We start from the raw sequence: 19,651 nt of genomic DNA, 5'->3' as shown, positions 1-19,651 counted from the left end.
CTGTAAAATATTCATTCATATACACGGGTGCTGAAAGGAACTTAATCCCTTCTGAGGGAGGTAAGGTGAACTTTATCTGGTGTCACATTAACATAATTACGAAGTGGCTTTCAAAAGATAAAGCCTGTTTCTGGTCGGGTGTTTAGGAATGTTCAGGTGGGCAGGGCGGGAACAACCTCTCCCTCCCGTGCGTTTTTCAGAAATAGACCAACAGACGATCTACTCTTATATCAAGAATTCCGCTCTGTAAACAAGCAAATTTAAAGAACAAACCAGACAAACGCCAGGACGGATCGACTGTCTGTCTATTTCCAGGCTGCATCTCAATGTTATCACGTTAAAGATTTCTGTAAGAAATCTGTGTACTTTTTAAATTTGCTTTTGCCATGTTTACTTGTCTGCACTAAGTGTACACTGTCTTTGCACTTTGTTTTGCATTTTAGCTACACTAACAAACATCAGGACACACCTGCTTTTAATGCATTTGTCTTGGCTGTTAGCTGTTATTCACCTTAAAGTAAAAGGCCTCGAAGCAAGAAAGTAACACACATCAAATATTACAACGACCATGAGAAATGTTCAAAATCACAATTTTCTCAAATTTTACATTCTACAAAACAGCCTCCTTTGGCTTTGATGACAGCATTGCTGACTCTTGGCATTCTTTACACGAACTTCCAGATGTAGCCACCTGGAATGCTTCTCCAACAGTCCTGAAATTTCCACATGTTCTGGGCACAAGGTGGCTACCTCACCTGTACACTTTAGTTCACATCATCCCAAAACTGCTCTATAAATACGGTTTAGGTCAGAGGATTGTAGGAGCCAGGTCACCTGACCCAGCACTCAATCTGTTTCCTTGTTCAAAAAATAATACGTACTACATCAAGGATTGGTTATCTTGCTGAAAAACAAATGATTTTCAGTAGGTGTGTCCAGACTTGTTTCTGATTTTGTGTTCTCTGTATTTGCTGCTGCATGCACAAGAATTTCCTCCTGGGATCAATGAAGTTTATCTTGTTTTTTTAAATTATTTCCTCCCACTTAAGAAACATTTTCATCATTCCTTTTTGAATTGACAAGCATGAAATGCAGAACCAAAACGGAAATGATAAATCACACTGGCGTGTGACAGACGTGTGTGGGATGCAAAACAGCAATTTCTTGCACTCCTTTTTAAACAATTAGGCAATAAATTAAAAAAGAAACGTGAAAATCTACCCATTGTGACATGTGACATCCATCAGCAGAATGTGCCATGCACTCTAACACTGTCTACCAGCCAATCTGCTACAGCCTCTGTGTCCACCTCCCCTGGCCTCCATTTTGCATTTGTCAATTCATCCCTCCATCCATCCTTCCACACAAACAAGTATCCCCCCCCCCCATTGTCTCCATTTCTCTTCCGCTCAATCTCAGTGACTCCGCCTCCCACGCTTACATCGCCGACGTGATCAGCACACGCGGCAGAAATCACCCTCACTTGTGTTTTTAATCGCACCTCCGTCTCACAATCACACTGAAATCCATGACGACAAGAAAACATGACAAGCGACATGTTTTTTTTTTTGTTTGTTTTTTACCCCCCCACCAGACTACAACAGCTTCACTTTAGGAGAAAATGGTTGAATTAAGGACTTGAATCTTGGGAGGGGGAGGAGAAAAAAAATGAAGCGTGATCCATTCGTGTCTAGTGCTCGCGGCCAAGCTGAAGAGAGCAAGGATTTAACAATGCAGGAGGACACGCCCCTCCAATGATATATCGCCTGAGCGGAAAGTCAGTTTTATTTACACGAGGCACCAGTGACCCGCATTATCTCATATGTGTTTGCTTGACGCCGACAAATGATTAGCTGGTGTTTGTTGAGCTTTAAGGGTTAGCTATGTGTACAGGTGAGGGATTATATGATGTGCAAGTGGCCGTCTGTGTGTAGCATGTGCATGGATAGATAGGAGAACAGCAGGGTGTGTATGGAGGCACAGGTGGGGCGGGTCAACTGAAGACGGGCTCATGAGGGAGGTTTCGGCATCCAAATGCGAATGAGGCAAAGGTCAAGCATCTGCCACACCGCCCACCCAGTACCAGGAGATCCAGATGTACCATCTGTATGCTGAACACGGCGTGGGGTGGGTGGGGGTAATACTGGCTTTATAAAGGCTGTAAAGTGTCAGAGGATCACCTTTGTGCACTTTAGCGTGATTGGGATATAGTGCAGTTAGCGTTAGTTAGCATTTAGCATGATTAGCATCCCCTGAATCGTTTCTGTTTAAAGATTGATACATCGATAACCAATAAAAAAATAAACACTAACGCTGACATTAGCTGTCAGCATCATCCACTTCCCTGTGTTGCTTCTCTCTTCATCCCACTCGTTTGCCTCAGTTCCCGCTCCCTTCCTTAAAAAGCTGCTATTATGCTGTTGTTAAGTCGCCTCGGTACGTGATCCCTCTCTCCAGCCATTATCTCGTCATCGGATCGCACGCTTGATAAGCGCGGTACCTGATGCAGCCCGGTGGCCATGCGTTTAATCGCGCGTCTAGCTAGTGTGAGGACAATCAGAGGCACTAAGCAGAAATAATCAAACAGTGGGCGGCCAAGCCTTTGAATTATGCTCACTGGAATCTAACAAAAGTGTTGTAGTAAGAAATATTTAGGATGGACATTACTGATTGACACCTAGAATAACTTAGCAGATCAGTTAGCTTACGAAATGCCACCATAAATTATATCCCTTTTTTAATAAACAATAACCACTGGGAATTAACCCCTCCCCCCTCCCCCCACACACAAACAACAGTAAGTTTTATATTTGTGCAGCATGGGAGATGCGTGTAATGACGATAATTAGGGCTCGTCCCTGGTTGTGGCATGGGGGGGGGGAAATGTGTGTGTCGCCAGCAAACCCTCTTCTGGTTATGCATGGATGCCTCTTCATCACAAGCAGAAGCTTTGTTCTTGAAGACAGAGCTCACTTTGGGACCATATGGATCTGGGGGTTTTGCAGTTGCTGCAGTACATCATAGTCGGAAATCCTAAAGGGAGAGGCTTTGTAGTCCAGTCCTCCAGGGATGGATCTCTTGTATAGCTGTGCTGTGCAAGCTTGAGGATGCTGGGACCAGACGTCCTTCCACTACTGAAGTATTCAAAGATTCAATGGAGAAGATCTGATAGAAGCACTAATTACTGGCCATATCCACACAATCAAACTATTAAACTGAACACAATGTAATCCATAGAAATGCATGCACAACTGCATCAGTTGACAAATAACTGACAAACAACAGGGCAGAGTCTTTAAAATAAACATGATTTACACCATACAAGAAATCCATCAAAACAACTTTAGACCACAATGCCAGTTAAAGGAGTAGATGAAGAGAAAATGCTGGAAAACAAATGGAATTATGGTGGCTCTCCTTTGCGACATTCCATCCAACCAAATACCCATCCATCCATCCATCCATCCTTAAATTGATCTAGTATCCCTCAAAACTTGTCTATTTATCCATCCATCCACCAATGCATTTTCCTTTCAAAACATTCATCCATCAATCGATCCATCTGTCTGCACAAGCTCTCATTCATCCACCACCCATCAATCCTTCCATCCAGGAACCCATGAGCAAAATTACAATCCTGGGTCACATAGAGGCACCAAAATGGCATATGCCCAGGGTTATCTAGCTTTGCAGTGTCTCGCTGCAGCGTGGCGCTCTAACTCAAACGCTCTCACCCACGCAGTGAAACACTAGGAGCATTTTGCAGCAGGCGACACAAAGCAGGGCACCCACTGGGGAGGCCAGGAGAATATGGCTCCGCCCCCCTCCCCTTTTAACACACCTCCTCAGCGCTCTGCCTCCCCATGTCTCCTACAGACACCCTCCAGTGCTTGCCGAGTACCTTGAGAATCTCTCGCTCTCTCTTTCTCTCTCTGGAGAAAGGATGCTCATTAGCCCCATTCAGAGAGCCCCGTCAAAAACCCTCCTGCTTACCCCCACACCCCCGGTAAAACAGTAATCCGCCAATTTATGTCTTAAAAGCTTTCAGAGAGTTCAAAGGTGTGTCAAACGCAGAGACTTCTTTACACACAATCACAATCAGCGCCACACACCTGTTGTTTTCCAGAAATTACCATGAAGTATGTGTTACTGCAGCACATTTTACAAAGCTCTCACCGTGTGATTCGAATTACACCTACATTTCACATGCTGCAGGGGGGCTGTACGAATGGCTAACCCTGCACTCAGACCCAAAGATTCACCCTCACCTTAAAAAAGGAGAACAAGATGGGATATGAGGGGAAAAACACATTTGAACTTCCTCTCACACTTGTACTTCATTTCATATCATATATATGCAGGCATATCGCAACTTATGTAAAACCGACTGCAGTACAGTAAATCTGAGATGCAAAGGATTTACTGAAGTGTTAATGCAAAAAGGCCACAGGTAGGTGAATTGATACTTGTATGTACATATGTATCGTACATATTGCAAGTACTTTTTGTCACGTGTTTTTGTTAAAAGGTGTCTGAAATGGAATTGGGAAGGTAATGACCTACATAAAATTTGACTTAAGGATTTATGTAACGAATTCAGTTGAGAACTGCCTGCACACACGCACGCAACTCTGAAATCCTCTACACAGACACAGGAGCACAGAAGGGCACACGCTAAATAATTTGAGTAGCTCAGTACACAGAAGCCACCCCCCCTCCCAGAGAAGGACCATCCCCATTGTGTGTGAATCGAGCCCCTTCCTGGCAGGCTTTGGCGTGACGATCCACTCACCAGGAGGCAAGCGTCCATCTCACCAGGAGCCCAGAGAAATGTAATTTAGTGTAGATTTCTATATGTGTGTAGAGAACTGCTTGGGGAGGAGAACTAGGTCCAGGCATTCTGGTTCTGCAGGTGGGGGGGGGCTGTTTTCGTGGAGGTCTCCAGAGTGCAGTCCCAGGAACAATAGCTTAACTCAGCCCAGATATGCAGCAGTCCCTAAAATGCGGAGATAATTACGCATCCCTAACCCTTAGCCTCTCCCTAGTGTGTCGCCCTTGTCAAGGGAGTTCATGGAAATCGGGGAAGACGCATAATGATATCAGACCAGGAAATCATATAAGCTGCCATTATTCATCACATTAATTCTGTTTCTAGGATTACATCAAAGCACGGGAAGATCAGTAAGTATGGAATGAGCAGAACTTTCTTTTACATATAAAAGACACAAATATTCTGTCAGAATATCTCACATGACTCCAGGTGAAGGAACAGGGCACTTGTTGCATAACCTGGCAACTGCAGTGCAGGAAATGTGATTTATGATTACATAAGACGATAAGTTTGTGAGTGTTTTGCTAAGGGCACAATGGTGTGACATCATGCATCAGTGACAGTGCACAGTCTCTCAGCCTTTCAGTCTTAGGGAGTTTGAATCCCTCCCACCCACCTTCCCCATTTCCTCTGGCGAGATGAACCATGAAGATTTTCCATATTGTGTGAGTGTGTGCCGTGCAATGGGTCATGGAAGGCTCCAGAATCACTGCAACCCTGGACTGGATAACTGGTTATGGATGGATGGATGGATGGATGGATAAAAAGTATAAAAAGTAAACCTACTGCATTTGCATATGGCACTCAGAATTGCATTCATTCCTACTGCCAGCATTATTATAGAGATGGATTTGACTTTTAGATTTTAACATATTTACTTCTTACATTTGCAGAGGCTGAAAATGTAAACAGATACATAAATTTATAGTGACATCTAGTGTACGGTAAGAGAACACGCACAACACAGATCTTGGTGCAGCATATTCTGCATTGCATGTACAATTATACTACATGATTAACAAGTTTGTGTGCTTAGCCACCATATATACTATCAGTTGTCCCACACAGATTCGGGGCATATCGATGTATCCAGAAGGGAAACACAAACACAGTCCCCCCCGGTACAGCAGAGAGGATTAAAAAGAAAAGAAAAAACAGTCCAGCCTGTTTTCACTCTACATTTCTCTTTACCTTGCACTCTAGGGCCCAAGCCTTCTCAAAACCAGTTTCAAAAACACACAACAAATAATGAACAAGTAACAGCAATTAGCAGCGTCTTCAGAGGGCAGAGACGGGTTTAGCATTACAAACCATCAGGCTTCTCGAAGAGGAATCATGGCTTTTATTTATTAAAGGGTAGATCTCTATGGAAATCTTCCTGTTTATTTCACTGCTGCCTCATGGGTAAATAGTCTCTTTATCAAACAAAATAAGGAAATCCAATATATGATCATTACCTGCTGTTTATACTGTTTATAAGACCACTTTGGGAAAAAAAATGCCCCCCCTCTAGTGTTATTTTACCTGTATCACTGGTTTGAGATCTTTCCACAAGGAATTCTCTGATCTTCTCCACCCACAGATAAAGGATGCTTTCCCCAGCATTATCCCTGTGGGGAAACAATAATTGTAAATAGCTGTGCATAATAATAATAATAATGTTATTTCAAACCACGACATAGAGGTAGCAGGACCTTATGGCCTCTAAAGTGATAATATTGGCCAACTGTAAATGAAGCAGACATGCAAAATGGAAACAAATTTTATTGCAACCATAAGATGCAACACATGTCAAAATCAGGGTTACACTGTCACCCATTTGCAGGTTGGCCTATTGGCATATACTGACAGTTCATGCTAATCCCGAACATCTAGGCCCATTTCTCTCATTACTCCTCTCAGTGTTTTTGATGCATATTTAAAGTGACTCACACATAAAGATCCTCCAGCATGTTAGAGAGCTGTGTTTTCTCAGGTCCTCTCAGCCACGCGGCACTAAGGAATGAAACAATCTCTAATTGCCACGTATCTGTAATAGGCACTCGACAAAATGGAGCAGATGTAATGTAGTGTAACCATCTACTGAAAGGCTTGAAATTAACATAGGAGAATTACTTCTTAATCATTACATTTCATGAGAAGAATTCAACGTTGGCCACATTTATTTTATTGCACTCCGATTCAGAATTAATTTGAGTGACATACACATACAGTTTCATTCTGAAGATTTTGACTGCAGAGACAGTGGCATTGTTACCTCTGTCCAAAGTACTTTCCTCATCTAATAACTAATAATCCACTTACGACTCTTCATTTATATGTAAAATTTGAAAACAAGACAACTGACAAACTCTCAGCAGCACTTACTTAAGTTGATAAATAGGTGGAGAGGCACTTGGGTAATCAGGTGGTAGGATAATCTATTTTAAAAAAGCAGGATTAATGTGAAACATTGTATTTATTTAGCAGATGCTTTTGTCCAAAGCAACATAAAGGGTCAGATTGAGGTTAAGGGCGTCGCTCAAGGGCCCAATGGTGACATCACTCTGCTGGCCGTGACATTTAAACCAGCAACTTTTCAGTGACAAGCACAGTATCCTAACCCAGAGCCACACACCGCCCTCTTGTGATACAGGTACAAACACTTCTGAACGTAATTGCATTGATAGTCTTACCTGTAGACACACGGTCCATTTTGACAAGCTCAAGTCAGCTGAGATTTTGATACAGAATATTCTAGATGCCTCGTCGATCACGCACCACTCGTCACCATATATAGAGGACAGAGCTTCGACCTCATCGACCTGAAAGAGACAACGAGGGAGATGGAGGCGTTTCAAGTGAAGACATCAGAGATACCGATCATGTCACACGTGTCCCTAGCTGTAGATCATGTTGTCCTTTAACCTGTACACATCCATCAGTGATTCACAGTGTTATTAGTTGCAAAAACCATTGTAATGGACTTTGAAAGGCCCATTAGTTTCTTTTTTTGTTTATGACATTATATGCATTGTGTTGTGTACACAATAGAATAGCATCGCTGGTTATTTCTATCCAATTAGAGCATTAGGTCTAGTTATACATATTGGCTTTTGCCAGGGACGAGTGGCTCGTCAGCCCAATTATCCTATTTACTTTAATTTGGAGAATGTAATTAACACTGGAGTATCATGAAAGAAGCTACCTGAGACCTCCAAAGGCCCGCAGGATGCTCAGAAGATCAATGGTGGCTTTTGGAGGCTGAGTGTTTCAAAATCCTCCCGCTCATGAAAAACAAGGTCAGCAGGTCCGGCTGCTGTGACCATTTCAAACATCACACAGAAAGTGTAGCGGGAGACTCTGGGGATTTTCAAGGACTCAAAGTTTCTCTGCGTTCCATTAGTAGCGGAAAAACTCATGCAACTTGGTGCAAGAATCCCCCTGATAAAATAAAATGACCGCAACTGATCCTTCTGAAAGCCCTGAAGACAAGAATTGTGATGTTTAAATGACTATTCTGTCAGGGGGAATCACTTAACAGCCTTGGAAACCTCAGCCAAAGATTGCCACATGAAAACAGAGAATTCAATATGACGTTTACAAAAAAAAAAAAAAGAGGAGAACCCGAACATGTCAGAGAAATAATAACCCTGTTGAAGGTGAAATTACCAGCTTGCTATGAGAAGAGAGAACTAACTTTTAACAAAAAAAAGCAGAAAAGGCAAGGGCTTCAGAAGAAAAGACCACAGCCAACAGAAACCACAATTGATGGCAAATATTTTATTTCAGATCTCATGAAGCACACAAGTGACAACATGAATAATGACAGGGTCCTGCACCTCAAAATGCATGAATAATGACAGGGTCCTGCACCTCAAAATGCATGAATAATGACAGGGTCCTGCACCTCAAAATGGTGCCTTGGTTGTGGTCTGGAGACTTAAAGGAAAATAAAGATGCTTCACTTTTGTTTCACTGTGTTTCTTTTATTAGGCTCTAACTCAACCAGAATCCATACTTGGAGCAAATGGACCTAGGGAACCCATTCTGATTTTACTACACGTACTCACAGTACAAACAACAATCCTGAAAATAAGGCAGCAACATAAAATGGCATTCAAATTACTTTTCATAACTAATACCCTTGTCTGTAACAACTTAATACAACCGAATATCAGCGGACATCACAAGATAGAGATGACATGTATGTTAGTAATATTAAGTAACGTAATCTAAGAGAAGATTGTGTGCCAGATTGAGTGTATTAAAGAATTTTTCTACATATTTTTAAGTTACTTTGTAGGAACTGCAACGTTTCAAATTAAATTGGGTAAACCTTTCCGGAGACGTTACTCTGTCGCGGTTTTTAAGAGGATATTTTGGGCCACGTGAACCATACGATCGGCTTCGGTCTCAAAAAGAGATACAAAATCGTTGTTTGTAATTTGCAGTCAGACATAACTCACATCAAGCTTTTACACAGTCCTAACCGGTGTTCTGGCGAGTTGAGCTACTTTGTCGAGTTAGGCTACCGTAGTGCTAATCGATAGCCCTAACCCCCCAAATCCTTAAACCTAACCCCTAAAACCTAACCCTAATCCCAAAACGGTGGAACTGCACATGCGCAGAAAGGCCCGATAGCACGTCTCGATAGGTAGCTCAACTCGTCAGAACACCGGCACACCTCCTGAGCGAATAATCAGTTATTGCGTTGAACCCCCAGAAAACACGCAACTTACTTGAGCCTGAAGATCTCCTGCATTTTCGACATAAGTGGCCATTCATACTAACGAAGACAGCAAGCAAGTGAAACGTTTTAATTTTGTTCCCAACCTAAATTGAGAAGAAAAAAAAAATGCCAAGTGACAATAGCTGGATTTCAGTTATATAATAACAACTAATAATATAATGCGCTTTTTAGAAACCACTGTAGTTACGACTGTTATTCCACAGTAAGCGACTTTAAGAGAACTGCGGTTGGCACCAGCAAGTTCAATTGTCCGGCCCCTGCTATACGGGTGACCTGCGCGTGCAAGGGGCAAGCTGACGTAGTTCTACTTCCGGGGCAAGGAGGGGCGCTACAGTAGCTGCTGCTAGCTAGCCGTTAGCTCGCAGTTAGTAAAGCGACACGTCTGAAATGCCGGTGTACGCCTGATGCTCGAAAGGGAGAAAATTCATAGGGCAGAAAGTATTCACATTCATTTTAAGACCTAAACAACAGTTAACAGGCCACATAATAAATAGACATAACATTTTTCTAGCATGAAAACTAGCTAAATAAATGGTCGACTGATAAGAGCTTACCGAACTAACAATGTGGGTAATTTACACCCAAAAATATTTTCGGAAGGCAGTTTAAAATAATAGCGTTACAAATAAATGCGTTTTAATATTGTTATACACGCATTAATGTCAGCTACATTTCAATGTACGAAAATGAAAGTATGCACGCAGCTTTCTCGTATAACAAAACTTCTACCTGTGCGTGACAGGTGCGCGTGCACAACTGCAGCCGGTCCACCTCGTGCTTACGCCGCATTACCGCCCCTTTAATCTAAAGTCTGCCTTATCTGCTCAGTTTCTTTTTTTTTTAATCAGCCGGCAATGTTTGGCTTCCGCAGAGGTGAGGCAAAAGTTTTGGCAAACTGCAGCGAATATGCTCGAAAGCGCTACATTGTAACGGCGTGTGCAAAGCTTTTTACGAACTCTGTTTAACAGCTTAGTAAGACAGTCACATGCTGGTTTGCTTAAGGTCATGCAAAAAACTTTACTTAAATCTGTCGATCACTTAAAAAAAAAACACTGAGCAGTGACACGACTACCAGACGTCGAAAACAAGATCTGAACGGCGCATATCGGTGAAGAGCTCCGCATGTCTTTCACGGATATAACATACTTTTTAAAAAGGTGCGTAAATGTGCATTTCCAAGCGACACTGTCGTTTTCTGCTTTCACCGTGAGTGATTGGAGCTTATTAAAAGTGACAGCCTTGTCTGTGTAATAGGCTATATAAGAGGAGGTTGTTATACCAGATTGACAAACTCGAACGTTTCAGTTTAATTAATTAATTGCGTCTCTACAGAAAATAGACCGACAAACATTTAAGTCACTGAAGTTGTAGGATACGGTTGTAAGTTGGGACGACCAGAGCTATAATGTTGAAAATGAAATGAATACCCATATACTGATAGTACTTATTCTTTAGAGCAAGTAAAATACTGTACTTAAGTCCAGTGAAAAGATTAGGATTTCACCAAAACACGCTGTAGCTGTCACATGAGTGATAGGCATATATTACCCAATACATTTGCTATCCGAGTATGTGACCAATAAAGTTAACAAAACCATTTGCAAGCTCTAGTTAACATTTTAACCGAACCAAGCCTAATGCTCCGTAACACAGTATTATTTGGCCGTCTGCTTTCTATTTTAGGATGCATATCTGATGTTTGATGTTTCTGACGTCTTGGTTTTGTACATTCATTGCTGTTGTGGTCGTTGACTTTGCTGCACAGAGCCCGCGTGCAGGGTCACACATGAACATGTCAGGTGCCCAGAGAAACAGGGATCATTACATTTTTTCCTTTGGGTTGAGACGTGAGATTTGGAACTTTTTATTTGACTGCTATGGGCTGATATTTGTTTTCACACTGAATCCGTCGGTTATGGACATCTATATGAACCAGTTTCAACAGATAACGCCAGCCCCAGGGACTTTAAAATTAGTAAGGGTATTCCTGTTTCGCTTGAAAAGCACCTAACAATATAAAACATATGTCGTACATTGTATTAAACCATTGGATCACTATCGTGTGAACTACATGTACCGTCTTCCCGGACAAAAGACGCGCCTGTTTTACACCAAATGTGATGTTTTTTGGGCACTAATCTAGTTCCAGAGCCCATGTTTTGAAAAAAGGAAATCGATGGTTTTTGCTTTACTATTCAAACTTGGCAGGCAACAGGGAAGTCAAGGCAGTGTATTAATTATAACACAAATTGAGTTACGTAGAGAAAGCAAAAGCCATTGTTCTTATTTCATCTATTGGAGTAACTTAATCACTTTAAAATGTAGATAGCACTATAAACTTAAACGGTACTGAAAGGAAACGGCTCCTTTTAGGGTGTTTTCACACATGACTGGTTTCAGCAGAGTTAAGTGGACTGGGTGCGTTTCTCACAAAAAAGAGCCATATGTGAATGCTTCAAACGAACTCATCCTCAAAAAGCGAATCGAAGTCAGACAGCCTCAGTTCGTTAGTGCACTTTGCAGGTTCGTTTGATGACGATGTGTGAACAGAAAGTGGGCCCCGCCTGCTTCTTTTTTTCTCAAGGCTTTTTGAAATATCACACGGTGCTGATGTCAAAACGGTCAAAAAATTATTATGAATTCTTAAGATAGATTACACTAATTTATAGAACTGGGAAATGTATTCCGTTAACGCAGCAGTATTTTGTTACCCCAGTGGGAAATATTTTTTTTTCTCCCAAATGGGAAATAGTATGAATACAGATTTTATTAGCGACGTATAACATTCCTTCCTGGTTGTAAACAACGTGAGAGTTTAGGTCATGACGTTGCACAGAATCCCAGAATTCAGAGGTAAAATCAAAACCTTCAGGGAGCGTCTCACGGAGAGGCTGATGCTACTTGGTATAATTCGTTTTTAAAAATTACTTGACGCAGGCGTTCATAGTATAAACAGGTCGTAGTTTTTTTATTTTATTGAAGGCTTATACCTTAAACACTTAAGATCATTTTATGTTTTAAAGTGTGCTTTCAGTGGTTGTCATGCTTCTGTTTCTAGAGCCATTTGCCTTAATTGTAGGTTTAAGATTTTAGATCGATCAGGCGGTCGGGATTAGTATTTCGACCCGCCTGTTCAGTACATTAGATTATATGTACATGTGGCACATATCATTAATCCTCTAGGTGTGTGATTGAAAAATGTAACATCCATAAACATCCCGCCTTATACTGTAATACCCTCTGTTTTCTTGTTACCACCGGTACCGAGTGTAAATATGAAATGGACTGAGACCACATACAAGCTGAAGTGTACCAGAAAGTGAACCAAGTGCTTTGGGTAGGTGATTGCTGATGTGCATCCAAAAAGGACTCGGTTCTCTTTCTTTTGGCCCACTTTCTGGTCCACTTAGAGGACTGAGTTTGGTTTGTTTTAAGAAGGCAATTTATGAAAACACCCTTAGTGGAAGGCGTCCTCATGAGAAGTTTTCTGTCTAGAAATAGCAAAATAGACGCATCTCCAGATACGTTGCTTAAACCAGGCGTTTCTTTGAAGTTTACTGAAAATGGGTCGTTATTGTAGTTTTAAACTACGCCTAACAGATGTAACTATCATGGAATACTGCAGTACAATAGTGGTGCCGTTCTAAACGACTTATAATAGGCATATTCACTTGCCCGTCTTCCCCTTTTATCCACTTTTTATCCCCAGCATCATTCGCGCTTCCTGTCAGGCACCTTGCTCAGGGTACTTCTGTAGGACTCTTCTGGAACTTGCACAGGATTTGCACAAGTGTATGTCCTTAACAGCATTGCCACCTGTTGCCCTAATTCTAGTGTCTGAATGAATGAATAGTTGCAGTTGTTGCTGATTTATAGTGTGCCTCATCGTAAAAGGGAAGATGCCTACCTGAATTGTTTTCTAGATAGTAAATTGCATTCTTTCAGTTTTACCACTTGGGGGCAGACTAATGCAGTTTGATAACTTCTGGCCTACCTACCTCCAAACATATTTATTTTAAAACAGCCTAGATAGGTTTTACCAAGCTGTATCGTGTGTGAATGATGTTTAAATGGGGGGAATTATAGAAAACTATTTTCAATGGTTATCTTAACTGTGCAGCATTCATCTCTTCATAGTTGTTTGTAAAGTGTGTTATTTTTATTTGATGAGTTGGTAAGTATTTCCTCATGAGCTTCCTGTTTGAGACTCCATCAGGTCAGATGACTGCAGATGACGGCTTGGTTTATCACAGACAGCTTTGTGTTGTTACCTGTTTTCAGGAATGCAAGCCTGACACTCCATTCAGATATGACCTGCAGCAGAATTTCCAAACTCTTTCCTGTTTTGATGTACGTAGCTGGCTCTTCCTGGCAGATTATCATTTCAGGCACATTACTGAAATCTCTAATACGCAGCTCGGATACTGTTTATGGGATTGGTAGCTTTCTTTAAGGGTAAGTTTCCTTTATGGTATTAGTCTAAATATAACGTTCATAAATATGATTTTTGTACAGCTCTCAAATGGGTGTTAAAATGTAAATTGTTTCAGCTTCTCCTGATTAACCTTTTGTAGAATTAAACTTCAGAAAGGAGTGTCTTTTGCTTTGCTAATTGGAAACAAATGTAAACAAAGCAGCCATCCTGGGCAGAGTGAGAAGGAGCAGTCAGGCTTGAGAGCCTCTGCTTGATTGGTACCGATTGATTGTGAATCCCCACCTGACTGGTACATTTCGCGGGGCTCTGACCAAATCAGCTGGGCATTTTAAACATAAAATATGACCAAATGCCTTCAGACTGGCCATATTTCCCAGTCACAGATGTGTTGAGGTTTTACTGAGACACGACAAGCACTGCTGTCTTCAGTACGTACCGATTGTTTTCTCTTACTGGACTTGATAGCAGAGTTTGTTTTGATGTCCCTGTATCAGACATGTTTGCCGGTGCCTTTAGTGTGTGGGAATGTTGAATCCTTCCAAGCTGCGACAGCTGCTGTTTTACCCCTGGGGGATCATCTTCTCATCAGCATCTAATCTCGATTCCCATGCAGCTGAGGAAACATGGAGGACCTGGACCCTTCGGAGCAGCTTCTCCATGATGCCAGGAACGGGAACCTTCTAGGAATTCAGAAGCTGCTGCTTTCCAGCCTGAAAGAGGAGTTCAAACTTAACATAAACTGCATAGGTGGGCATGCAGAGTACAGCACCCTCTGGCAACAATGACAGAAGTCAAAATAGCTTAAAGCCCTAGTACAAAAATAATCACCCATAGTGAGCTCTGAAAAGGAATGGCAAGTTTCACATAGTTTGGATCGAGCTGATTTGTACATACAGTAAGGGAAGTTTATCACCTTCAAAATCCCAACTTCCTGGAAACTTTCTTGAGATGAAGTATATCCTGTTTTTCAAAGTATTGTTTGTTTTAAACACTGTCACTTACGTTCTACTCAGGTCTTCATTTGAGATTAGTTGCAGTTAATCAAGATTTGAATTGTTGATGACTTTAGTGAGTATTTGCCAAGGAAATCCATCCGTTAGTAATGACTAACAGTTTCACAGTTCAATATATGCTGAAACCATTATTTGCAGCATCTTCTGCAATGGCATAAGCTGCTGTTTTCTTTAGCCAAATTATCACCACTTTCTGTATCCGTATAATTATATACATTCAAACACACTCATGACTGTTTCATCACTTGTAAGTTTGTTCTTTAATGCTGAGGTTCTCTCTGTGTCATAGGGAAGAGCAAGAGCAACTTCGGTTGGGCGCCTCTGCACCTGGCCTGTTACTTTGGGCATCAAAATGTGGTAGAGGAGCTGCTGAAGGTCAGTGGTCTCTCATTTCTCTCTCTCTCTCTCTACCACTCCTCTCTTTCCACCCCCTCAGCACAGTAGGGCAGTGATTTGTCACTCCCTCAGTGCAGTGCTGCTATTCTACTTCACCACCTAGTGACAATGTCTACTGGAATGCTCCGCTCTATAGTCGCAACCAGGATGTGATGCCCTGCCCCCTAGTTACAGGCAGGCTGTGATGCTCCATCGCCTTGTCACAGTGTGAAGCGGGATGCTCCACCCCCTCTGCACAGTTCAGGCCGTGATGCTCCATCGCCTTGTCACAGTGTGAAGCGGGATGCTCCACCCCCTCTGCACAGTTCAGGCTGTGATGCTCCATCGCCTTGTCACAGTGTGAAGCGGGATGTTCCACCCTCTCTGCACAGTTCAGGCTGTGATGCTCCATAACCTTGTCACAGTGTGAAGCGGGATGCTCCACCCCCTCTGCACAGTTCAGGCCGTGATGCTCCATCACCTTGTCACAGTGTGAAGCGGGATGTTCCACCCTCTCTGCACAGTTCAGGCTGTGATGCTCCATGGCCAAGTCACAGTGTGAAGCGGGATGCTCCACCCCCTCTGCACAGTTCAGGCCGTGATGCTCCATGGCCAAGTCACAGTGTGAAGCGGGATGTTCCACCCCCTCTGCACAGTTCAGGCCGTGATGCTCCATCACCTTGTCACAGTGTGAAGCGGGATGTTCCACCCTCTCTGCACAGTTCAGGCTGTGATGCTCCATGGCCAAGTCACAGTGTGAAGCGGGATGCTCCACCCCCTCTGCACAGTTCAGGCTGTGATGCTCCATCGCCTAGTCACAGTGTGAAGCGGGATGCTCCACCCCCTCTGCACAGTTCAGGCCGTGATGCTCCATCGCCTTGTCACAGTGTGAAGCGGGATGCTCCACCCCCTCTGCACAGTTCAGGCTGTGATGCTCCATCGCCTAGTCACAGTGTGAAGCGGGATGCTCCACCCCCTCTGCACAGTTCAGGCTGTGATGCTCCATCGCCTTGTCACAGTGTGAAGCGGGATGCTCCACCCCCTCTGCACAGTTCAGGCTGTGATGCTCTACCTCTTGTGGCCTGTAATACCAATGTCCCATGTCTGTTTACAGGTTGGAGCAGATGTGAACCTGCCCAACAACGTGGGCGACACACCGTTGCACAAAGCCGCCTTCACCGGGAGAAAGGTGCTGTGGTGCCGAGTGTTCCGACTGCGTATCTGGTTCCGCGGACGGGTTTCGGGAATACCTGTCCTTGCCGTGGATCGATAAGGAAACATCATAAAGATCATGGCAGCTGTTTAGTGTCTGTGGTCAAACGCCATTATTTGATGATTGATTTCATTTTCTGATGCAGAGAGAATATTTTTTTGGTAATTCTCTGTGAGAGTGTTCTCTGATTTCACCATTTACGGTCAGATTAAAGAACGCAACATTTTTGTTGCATTTTTTTCCCATATCATTTTTCTCCCATATCATTTTAGTCAGAAAATTCCTGCATAATTTTTCCATTGTTAAAAATTCAGTCAGGTTCTGACAGATGGTTATGGATGAAGTCTTTCATGTCTGTCCCTTGCTCAACAGGAAGTCGTGATGTTACTCTTGCAATATAATGCCTGTGCTACTGTGCTTAATGGGACAGCTCAGATTCCAAAAGACGTTACAAATAATGAAGAAATAAAAATTATGTTGGAAGGTAAGTTGAAACAAGCACAAATAGTGAATTAGAAACAAATGTTAATTTATCCTTTAATCATTTGTCAATTTTCTGTTCTTTTTTCACATCTTTTAAAACTCATTTATTGATTTAATATTTCGCTAATTTACATTGTGTAAAAATACCACACGGTGACAGTGGGTGGGGGAGGGGGGTTAGGCTTTTTTTATCCATCAAAAATGCCTTCTATTTTGCTATGATACTGATCATTAAGGGAGGTGTCAGAATAATGTTTAAGGTCAGATGACAGGCCACCTGGTCCCATAAAGAATGAGTGACATGATTTCCTCGTTTTAATGGCCCCTGGTAGCTGCAGAAAGAACGGAGGAGAGGAAGCTGGAAGAGCAGTTCTTAGAAGCCGCCCGGGAAGGGGACCTGGCCACGCTGGTCCAGCTGGTGAGCTGCTCCGTAGTCTGGTTCTGAACTAGTCTGGTTTTGACATGCACCCCTTGCAGGTCGGTATTTGTAATAACAAGGCACTGAGGTACAGTACCGTGTCAGACATGGTGGATATGCGTCTGTGGCATCTTATTTGGGAATCAGCTGCAGGGTGATTGTCTTGCACTCCAGTGTGGAGCACAAAATTGCAGGTGCTTCAGAAAATTGGAGGAAGGCGGTTTATATGTTTACAAAATAAGTCCTCACTGAATATGGCTAATTAGCATCAAATGAAGAATTAGGAGAGCGCACTATCATTGGACAACCGGTTGTTATTGTGAGAGTGTTTGAAGAGCTTTATTTGTACTCTGCTACGCTACAGCAACGTGCTGTGGAGTAGTGCATAAGGAGCTGTGTTTGTTTTCTGTGTAATAGATCCTAAAATAGACATTTCCAATTAGCAGCCCCAGCAAGGACAGGTGTGATACAGCCAGCTGTTGAACTCAAAATTCACTGACGTGGGATCAGTTTCTGTAGCTAGAACACAGACACGTTAAAATGGGGGCACATCCATGGTTACCTGGGCTTAGGGTGACCACCGTCATGACTCTAAAAAGGGGGACATCCATGAAAAAAAACCAATGCGTGTGGGTGGGCGGGGGGGGGGGTTCACATTTTTTGTGTGACTGGGTGGGTGAGAGTGGCACTAGTTGTTGACCGGGGGGGTAGGGGGAGGGAAAAAGGGGGACAAGGAGGCTAAAAGATGGACACCCAACAGCTGTCCGAACAGAGGGTTGGAAAACATCTATACTATCTGGATGAAATCTGGACGAGTGGTCACCCTACCTGGGCTCCATGTCCCAGGAGCAGGACCGAGAACTTCCACTGCAGCTGAAACTGTGTTTTTGCCGCTTCCTGCATGTTTACAAACTGCAGATGCACATCTGACTGAAAGACTACTGTAGATGCTTCAGTGCACGAATGGGGTCCGAGTGCTTTTTGTTTGGTTTAGCTTAGCTTAGTTTAGCTTAGCATGGCTTGGCTTGGTTTAGCCTAGCTTAGCATAGTGTGGCTTGGCTTGGCTTAGCGTGGAGTGGCTTGGCTTACCTGAGCTTAGCTTAACTTGGCTAGTCGACCCGCCCATCTGCTGACACCGCACTGTGCTCTTGCCATTAGCTGAACAGGAAGAAGCCCCCCAACATCAACTGCACTGACCTGCTGGGGAATACAGCCCTGCACTGCGCTGCCTACCGGGGCCAGAAGCACTGCGCTCTCAAGCTGCTGAAGAGCGGCGCCAGCACCACGGCCAGGAACAAAAAGGGTAAAAATGCCAGCGTCTGTCAGTCTGGATGCTAAGAGAGCTTGCTGATGTTTGATTGTGGCTCTTTGACCCGACTGTCAACAGATCAGACCCCACTGGACCTGGCCAGCGATGCGGAGATGAGGCAGATTCTGCAGGGCAGTGGGCAGAGAGTGAGCACTTCAGTTGTGATATCTATATATTCAGGGATTGACGTAACAGGTACGCAAGTACACATTCACCTTTAAAAGCGATACGTGCGGCAGTCGACTGTCGATTGTGAATGCCAACGTATTTTATGTGCATTTGCCCCAATATGACAAGAAATTATCGTGCATTTTAACCTTTATATGCTAATTCGTACTTTGCAGTATAGAGGTTAAAATGCATGGTAATTTTTAGTCATATCGCCGCAAACGCACATAAAATACGTACGTATTTGTGCTGTTAAATTAATCGATTGGCGCACGTAATGCTTTTAAAGGTGAATGCGTACTTGCATACCAGTTATGTCAATCCCTGGTTATTTAATATATATATATCTCCCTCCCTGTTTAATTATTGATAGTCCTGTGCTTAAGTCACTCATTTTGCAGGTTCTTTGAATAAACAGTTACTGTTCTGCCAAATTTAAGTGAAATATTGGTGATATAGATCAGAGTCATTAGTATGTCACAATCACTCTAACATGCTGCTTTGCATATTACATGTCACGTAATATGCAAAAAACAAATAAGTTAAAAAAATCTGTTCTTTCACAATGAGTAAGATTAGGTATTTTACAAAAGAATGAAGTACGATCGATAATTGAAATGACTTTAATATGCCAGGCGTGAATAAAATGTCTGTTTGGGTGCTTCATTGAAATG

At 42.8% G+C, this 19,651-nt stretch overlaps 2 protein-coding genes across 13 annotated transcripts in view; one reads left to right on the top strand and one right to left on the bottom strand.

The window, feature by feature from the left end:
- Positions 1-10,728, bottom strand: part of impact (impact RWD domain protein) — a 33,072-nt gene extending 22,344 nt beyond the window's left edge. For 2 of the 6 annotated variants that reach the window (XM_072713405.1, XM_072713426.1), the window contains exons 1-5: positions 10,293-10,446; positions 7,507-7,635; positions 7,199-7,251; positions 6,764-6,826; positions 6,356-6,441 (exon numbers count right to left, since the gene is read on the bottom strand). In XM_072713405.1, coding sequence (XP_072569506.1) covers positions 6,356-6,441; positions 6,764-6,826; positions 7,199-7,251; positions 7,507-7,635; positions 10,293-10,352 — 391 coding nt within the window. In that variant the 5' untranslated portion in view covers positions 10,353-10,446. Of the gene's footprint in view, positions 1-6,355; positions 6,442-6,763; positions 6,827-7,198; positions 7,252-7,506; positions 7,636-9,552; positions 9,849-10,117; positions 10,240-10,292; positions 10,447-10,709 lie in introns of those variants that run through there. The other 4 variants (XM_072713421.1, XM_072713419.1, XM_072713420.1 and 1 more) reach the window with 4 other exon arrangements.
- Positions 10,587-19,651, top strand: part of osbpl1a (oxysterol binding protein-like 1A) — a 28,564-nt gene continuing 19,499 nt past the window's right edge. For 4 of the 7 annotated variants that reach the window (XM_023826772.2, XM_023826771.2, XM_023826770.2 and 1 more), the window contains exons 1-8: positions 10,587-10,720; positions 14,612-14,745; positions 15,301-15,386; positions 16,501-16,575; positions 16,972-17,083; positions 17,415-17,500; positions 18,659-18,803; positions 18,888-18,955. In XM_023826772.2, coding sequence (XP_023682540.2) covers positions 14,622-14,745; positions 15,301-15,386; positions 16,501-16,575; positions 16,972-17,083; positions 17,415-17,500; positions 18,659-18,803; positions 18,888-18,955 — 696 coding nt within the window. In that variant the 5' untranslated portion in view covers positions 10,587-10,720; positions 14,612-14,621. Of the gene's footprint in view, positions 10,721-12,448; positions 12,468-12,883; positions 12,901-14,000; positions 14,019-14,611; positions 14,746-15,300; positions 15,387-16,500; positions 16,576-16,971; positions 17,084-17,414; positions 17,501-18,658; positions 18,804-18,887; positions 18,956-19,651 lie in introns of those variants that run through there. The other 3 variants (XM_023826764.2, XM_023826766.2, XM_023826765.2) reach the window with 3 other exon arrangements.

This window comes from Paramormyrops kingsleyae, chromosome 1 (genome assembly GCF_048594095.1).
Source record: "Paramormyrops kingsleyae isolate MSU_618 chromosome 1, PKINGS_0.4, whole genome shotgun sequence".
NCBI lineage: Eukaryota > Metazoa > Chordata > Actinopteri > Osteoglossiformes > Mormyridae > Paramormyrops > Paramormyrops kingsleyae.
Note: the sequence above shows the minus strand (reverse complement) of the source record. Positions and strands in the feature narration are given on the sequence as shown.